Source organism: Nicotiana tabacum, chromosome 3 (assembly GCF_000715075.1).
Source record: "Nicotiana tabacum cultivar K326 chromosome 3, ASM71507v2, whole genome shotgun sequence".
In the NCBI taxonomy this organism is placed as follows: Eukaryota; Viridiplantae; Streptophyta; class Magnoliopsida; order Solanales; family Solanaceae; genus Nicotiana; species Nicotiana tabacum.
The window spans coordinates 152,359,199-152,366,612 of record NC_134082.1 but is presented as its reverse complement, the minus strand read 5'-3'; the positions used below and the strand labels follow the sequence as shown (position 1 = coordinate 152,366,612).

Genomic DNA, 7,414 nt, shown 5'->3' with positions numbered 1-7,414 from the left:
CTAACCCTCACTAGTCTAGTAGAGCGTTGTGTTGTGGTCGACTTTATGAACCGTTTAAGCACAACTTGTACTGCACAAGTAATTAAAGAGAGTTGTCGACTTGTCGCTGATATTTAAGGTTTTGTGTTATAACACGCTTTTTACCTATTCCTATGATATATGGTGGTATTCCGGCTAATTTATGCACACTTCCACTATTCAATTTCACCCGAGTACACTTTTACTAGACTTGGTGAGATAGGAGTATATAGGCCATTAATTTATTTTACCTATGTGTATTCTTTATGGGTGGCATTGGGGAACCGTTTAAGATGATGGTTGGCCAAGAATCAAGATATATTTGTCTGCATGCGTAGAACTGTAGATATTTTACGAGGTACCCAATTATCTTCTAGTATACCAAAAACAGAGTGCTGGTTTTACAGAAGAACTGAAAACACAGAGCTTTATCTTCATATGCATTCATGTAACTCTTCTAACTTCTATTCTCCCTGCTAATCTCTTGTGGCGCATTTCATACTTCTGCATTCAATCTTCCACTTACGTAGGCAAATTATCTTTTCTTGAATTTTGAGCTGTACTTTGTTTGTCTTTCATTCTTTGATAGTTTCTTGAGCTCTGCACTAGACAGATGTTAGATATTCTGGATGAGTGCATGTGCTCCATTTGGTAATAAAGATGTGATTTCAACTAAAAAAATAAAATCAAAAAGATAAGGTAAGGCAGCTTGGGATTACATCTTAAGTGTATCAGCTCTCTTATCTTGATTGATATTATTTTAAAATAAATTTACATTTGAAAAAAAAGAAATTAGCTCGAGTAGTCAAGCTAGAGAAGGAAAGTCTTGACGTAATCCAGCCGTGGAAATAGCCTTAAAATGCAGGCTGCATACAATAGGCCCTGGGGTCCCGCCCTTCCCCAGACCACGCTGCTGCGTAGCAGTAACTTAGCACACCGTGCTACCCTTTTAGTAGTCAAGTTAGAGAAATAATGGTTGTAATCATTTGCCTGTTCTATTTTTACTTCATGTGCTGTATGTGTTTGTGAAATGAACTCTTATAATGCAACTTTAGTGTTGAAAAGGGCAGAAACTCTTCTCTCTCACTCTGCCCGACTACAAGAATTTCCATCTTGCAGCAAGACAAAAAATTATTTTTTATGTCGGTGGAGTCCGGACCAGCTTGTATGTACCTGGACTATTCCACTGGGTACCTGCTACCTCCATCAACACGGATACTTGTAGCCATTTTCTTTCCTTTTTCATATTCAGTAAGACCTCTCAATGGCCTATTTGACCAGATTATTTCTTCACGAATCATGCCTATTCTATTAGTAGTCAGATCTTTTTTGCTTGTCAAAAAGACACCTAAAAAATGTGTGGTTAGTTTTGCTTCAAGTACTATAGCCACATGTTTAGGAAATGTTAATTGGATTGTGTCTTGGTAGTGATGCATCAGGAGTGTAGGATACTAAGTAGTTTTTCATCATCTGAGCTATTGTAGGTTGGTCTCCAGATGTCCATTAAATCATATCCTTTTTGAACCAAGAATCAGTAAAGGTGGATTCAGATGGAAAGCAATGGACTCCAGTAATGTCCCCATTGAGAAGTGGAAGCAAGATAGCATTTTCATTGATAGACGTGGCAGATTTAGACACTTTGATCACAAAAAAGTTTCAAGGAAAAGATGTAGGTTGATGTATAATGGCAGTAGTTTCATATCTGTGTTTCTTCCTCCGATGCCAAATTCATGACTATTGTGCAGGTGGTTCTTTAAGGGGTAGAGGATGGAAATATGGATCTGGTTTTGTTGATGGTATTTTCCCAGTGCTAAGCCCAATTGCTCAGCAGATTCTAACTTTTGTAAAGAAGGAAACAGATCCAGAGAGGATTTGGTCTTCCTTGGATACTCTACGTCCAACCAATGACACTTGGGATGATATCATAAATGTAGCAGTTCAACTTCGGATCAACAAACAATGGGATCTGATCATACTGGTAAAGATCATCTTGTGTCTGTTGCTCCATTTATTCATATTTTGGCTTCGTTCAATTATCCGTGTGTCCATGTATCTTTTCAAGAAGGGGTGTTTGGATTCTGAGCAAAGCTGTTGATATGTGATGTGTCTGATAGTTCTTTTTATGAACAACTCCAAGTTTCACTTGAGAGCCAAAAATTTTGAATTAATTTTCCATGAAGTGAATTATTTTCGACATATGCTGATTAATAAAAGAGTAATGGAATCATTAAGTGACATTTCTCATCCTTGGCATTTTCTCTGTTCTTTGAATTTTCCATTACACTTTAGGCGTAACACCCCTACTAAAATGTGCAAGGCAATCTGACGCTGAAAGACAGTAGAATCACATTGCTAATAATCCTTTTTCAATCTGACGCTGAGAGACAGTAGAATCACATATTGACATTGTTTCTATATTCCTTTTTTCTATTATGTATCTTGTATAAATATCTTCCATAGAATTTCGAGACACCTCGTGTTTGAACAATTAAGCGGAAAAGCATGTATATCTGTAGGCAGGTCATTCTTTTCTAGGAAGTTACTTCACACTTGGCAAGATACAATACAATCTAAGCTAACCTGGTTCTAAATAGCTTCCTCATTTCTAGTCAAGCCTACGAGATGGAGCCTAATTTAAATGACTAAAAATTTACTAACACCAGAAATAACTTTGCAGGTGTGTGAGTGGATACTGTGTAGGAGTTCCTTTCAGGCTGACGTGATTTGCTATAATTTGCTTATAGAAGCTTATGGGCAAAGTTCACTTGTTAAGAAGGCCGAATCTACTTATCTGGCACTTCTTGAAGCTCGATGTGTCCCGACTGAAGATACTTATGCACTTCTTCTGAAATCTTATTCCAAATGTGGGATGCTAGAGAAGGCTGAAGCTGTCTTCTCCGAGATGCGGAAGAATGGGCTACCTCCAAGTATGTTTTCTTGGTTTTCTAATTGCTATTGTACATACTACAGAATCAAATGGCATCATAATCACAATACTATGCTAGTGAAAACTTATAGCTACTTCCTCTTTCTTCAAATGACAACTCATCCTCCTTGTTTTTTTATTTTTTTTTATTTTTTTTTATCGGACTTTTATGAGTTCCTCAAAAGCAGCACCAATTGGGTGCAAACTATGTACTGTACAAAAACAACAAGCCTATTGCTCTGGAAGAATATCAGTATAACATGTATAAGTTGTATACATACAAATTGCACAAGAAAGCTAAAAGATATGAACAATTATATTCCCAATCACTTGATTGATGGTCACTGTAGTTATTCTTTTTAGCTCAACTTGTAATTTCCTCTGGCATCTCTTAGGTAAAGAAAGAAAGCTTCACACAACCGCCCTCATAAAGGGAAACAGATTATTAAAAAAAAGTTATTTTGATCGGCCTTACATGCAGTCCAAGTAATTTTAAGACTCATCATAATATGATCTTTCAGCCATCTGCAGGTGCTCTTGTATATAATGCTTATATTGATGGGTTAATGAAGGGACGGAATTCACAAAAAGCATTGGTGATCTTCGATAGGATGAAGCGAGAAAGCTGCCAACCATCTACCGATACTTATACAATGCTGATCAACTTATATGGGAAGGTAAAACACTAAAACATTTGACCCTTTTTTCTTCTGGTACTTGAAAAAATTTCCTGGTGGAAATCAAGCTGAATATTTTGATTTATATACCAGTTCTGCAGCTCTAGTTCATTTGCTAATTAAATAGTTCTCAGCTTATGTTGCTCTATCTTTCTGTCCTCGTGTCTCAATTGAATGAATGACTTCTTCATACTATGCAGGAGAATAAGTCCTACATGGCTCTAAAGGTGTTCAATGAGATGAAAACTCAGAAATGTAAGCCTAACATCTGCACCTATACAGCTCTTGTGAATGCATTTGCAAGGGGTGGTCTGTGTGAAAAAGCAGAAGAGGTCTTCGAAGAGCTACAAGAAGCTGGGTTTGAGCCTGACGTTTACACCTATAATGCCTTGATGGAAGCTTACAGGTGAACACCACTAATGTTTTCACTGTTGGACCCTTTTTGACTGAAATAATTTTAAAATAATCACATCAAGCCCATCTTCCATTTCCAGTATAAGCTTTAGGCAATAATAGAAGAGCCGGGCTTGCAATGGCCTACACTATAGTACTCAGTCAAGACTCCCTTCAGAATGCTCGGTCTTAGTGTTGATTAATTGAAACATCAACAGGTAAAATAAGGATTGTCCTCTAATTTCTAGCAAGGGGTTTCATTTAGCTGAATATTAACAAGAACACTTGCTTTTTTCAAACATGTACGTTCTTCTGTATGCAGAGTTATGGTTCCCCTTCCACCAGTTCTTCTCTTAAATATTTGCTTATCCAGAGGAACTGAATTGATGTTTTAGTCTAACAGTCGTGCAGGCTATCCTCAAGGTGCTGCGGAGATCTTTTCTCTCATGCAGCATATGGGCTGTGAACCAGACAGAGCTTCATATAATATTATGGTGGATGCCTATGGAAGAGCTGGTCTTCATGAAGGTATCCTTTCTCTATTTTAAAGAGGTGTTTCTCGCATTTAGTCTAAGCTCTTCTGCAAAACGTAATAATTGCAATGTTAAACGCATATTCATGTAACATCTTGGAATGAGGTAAAATAAAATGGTGTAAAAGAAAAAGAGAAGTTTTCTACATGAAAAATGAAATTGGTGCCAAGTGAAAAGAAAAGTTCTCAATCTGTTTCTGTAGATAACAAGTTTAGTGCCCTTAGTCTTGTTGGATCTATATGCATCTTATGAAAGTTGCTTTTGTTGCTGACTGACGCTATCTTTTCATTCTTCTGAAAAATATATACTATTAGATGCACAAACCGTATTTGATGAGATGAAGCGGCTGGGAATAACTCCTACAATGAAATCTTACATGTTACTCATATCGGCTTACTCAAGAAACAGTAACGTCTCAAAATGTGAAGAAATCGTAAAGCAGATGCAGAAAGAAGGGGTGAAACTAGATACTTATCTTCTTAACAACATGCTTAACTTGTATGGTCGTCTTGGCCAGTTTGCAAAAATGGAAGAACTCTTGACTGTCATCGAAGCTGGACCTTATGTAGCCGATATCAGCACCTACAATATCTTGATCAATGCATATGGACGATCAGGATTTATCGCAAAAATGGAAGAGATTTTCCATTCGCTTGCTGCTAAGAACTTGAAGCCAGATGTGGTTACTTGGACTTCCAGACTTGGAGCATACTCTAAAAAGAAACAGTACCAAAGATGCTTAGAAATATTCGAGGAAATGATCGATGAAGGTTGCTATCCAGATGGTGGAACAGCAAAAGTACTCCTTTCCTCTTGTTCGAGTGAAGATCAGATTGAACAAGTTACAACTGTAATTAGATCAATGCACAAGAATGTGAAGACAGTACAGTGTGTTTGAAATGGCTCATTTAATTTTCATCAATGTCTTCTACAACTACAAGTGAGGATGCCTGTGATTTTGTCAAAATTAGATGTAAATAGTGTTATCCTAGATGCTTAGGGGTCGTCTGGTTGAGAAACAAATTATCCCATGATTAATTATTTCGGGATTAGTTATCCCACCCTCCCATAGGGATAAAAAAACACTACAATTCCAGGATAACTAATTCCGAGATTAGTTATACCATGATTTTATCCCAATCAAATGTGGATAAATTCATCTCATATTTAATCCCGAGACTAATTATCCCTTATCCATCGTACCAAACGAGACCTTAGTTGCTAACTAGTGCTAAGTACCCTATTAGTGCTTATTCTCCTTACAGTTGTACCAAAATTCTTTGGATCCACCTCTAACCAAAAAAGTGAGTCTAATTTAAGATTTGAAGAGCGCGAAATATCACTTTGTTTATTACAAACCTATCAATAGCGCCAAAGATCAAATAGGGTTGCATTCACCTGTTCAACCCGTTTTGGATTAATTAAGTTATTTTACAAAAAAATTTTTATGAACCAAACTATCATTAAATCAAAATAAATTCGATTAAGTTCGATCTATTATTTTAACTCAAATTCTATTAATTAAAAATTTAAAAAGAAAATAGTAAAATGATATTTTAAATAATTCACTCAAATTCTATTAAGTAAAAATAAAAATAAAAAGAACATAACAGACTAAAATGACTACTTTGAGTAGAGGAAACAATTTAACTTTTTTTAAAAAAATTAAAGAGAAAGGATGAGTAGAAGAGGATGATATTCAAGAAAGCTAGAAATGCTTTTGCATTGACAAATTTAGATTTTTCTTCCACTATTCCGAAAGCTTCTTAGTATTGTGAGTGGTCCATGAGTTCTGTCTTTGGCTTCACGATAGTAATGATATATATATATATATATATTTTTTTTTTTCTGTGTTTTTTTTTTGTAGGTCAATTGAATAGAGCCTTCTAGAAAAAAAATATTACAATTATTTGCCTATGTTCGTTCTCACATATCTTTTAATTCATCCAATATATTGTTGAAGATATTTAATTGAATTTTGTTATATATATACCAGCTATGTGATTGTTGTGTTTATATAGCATTCCTTAAATGGTATGACTTTTAATATTGATAGCTTATTTTTCTTTTATGTCCTAAATCATATGATGTTTCATTATACATCTACAATTATCATTCATAATACTTCTGAGGCAAAATGTTTAGCTCACTGACGTTGTTGATCCTTGAGGTATCTGATCTCGCCCAACTATGCCTTATAAAAAGGACAAACGGCCGTTATAAATATAATCCGGGTATTTAGCCCAGAGTCGAATCTCACAGGGAATTAACCTACCAATTATTTTTGTCAGACTCACTGAATTCTTCGTAATCAACTTTCCAGATATTTTGAATAACAATTGGTGATATTTTTACTAACTATAACTGAATGAAAGTAAGTAAACTAAAAGCTAACTATGACTGGGTTGTAAACAAATAAGAGAAGGATCTAAGTTTGTAATTTTTCCTATTGATGGAATCCCTTCCTGTTATTGTTTCACATAGAATTGCCTAATCGTCTCTATCGATCATGAGCACTCTTACTACTACCGTAAATCTCTCCCTAGTAATTACGATAATTTACTAGACGCACTCTCCCGAGTTACGCTAGCTGACTTTTATTACAACTCACTTTAGATCGCACCCAAGGTTTCGTTATCTCTAATCCCACCTTTAAACCCTCGGTTATTGATTCCTCATATACTTTGGGAGTGGTGTTGTTCAACAATTACCTAAATATGCACTCTCTCTCATCCTATCAATTAACTACAACAAGAACGTAGTTTAAAAAATAGAGATTAAACTGAGCAAACTATATTAACATAACACGAAGTTCATCCTTCAACATGTTCCATCAAAACCCTAGACTAAATAATTAGCTACTCATA

General features: G+C 35.6%; 1 protein-coding gene across 4 annotated transcripts; it reads left to right on the top strand.

Annotated features, from left to right (window-relative positions):
• Positions 1-325: 325 nt before the first annotated feature.
• On the top strand, positions 326-5,482 carry LOC107821147 (uncharacterized). 4 transcript variants are annotated; one of them, XM_016647554.2, is made up of 8 exons: positions 326-466; positions 1,503-1,687; positions 1,764-1,996; positions 2,696-2,945; positions 3,476-3,621; positions 3,822-4,027; positions 4,418-4,542; positions 4,862-5,482. In XM_016647554.2, coding segments are annotated over exons 1-8 (1,731 nt in total). In that variant the 5' UTR covers positions 326-464; the 3' UTR covers positions 5,446-5,482. The 4 variants fall into 4 exon arrangements, with proteins under 4 accessions (XP_016503040.1, XP_075106191.1, XP_016503041.1 ...); XM_075250090.1 differs by having other exon boundaries at positions 422-466; positions 1,777-1,996; XM_016647555.2 differs by having other exon boundaries at positions 444-544.
• Positions 5,483-7,414: the final 1,932 nt, after the last annotated feature.

Bases quoted from the DNA above. Each gene is read 5' to 3' on its own strand.
- LOC107821147 (XM_016647554.2), top strand. The intron at 1,688-1,763 runs GTAGGTTGATGT...ACTATTGTGCAG, and splicing joins AAAAGTTTCAAGGAAAAGAT to GTGGTTCTTTAAGGGGTAGA. The intron at 4,543-4,861 runs GTATCCTTTCTC...ATATACTATTAG, and splicing joins AAGAGCTGGTCTTCATGAAG to ATGCACAAACCGTATTTGAT.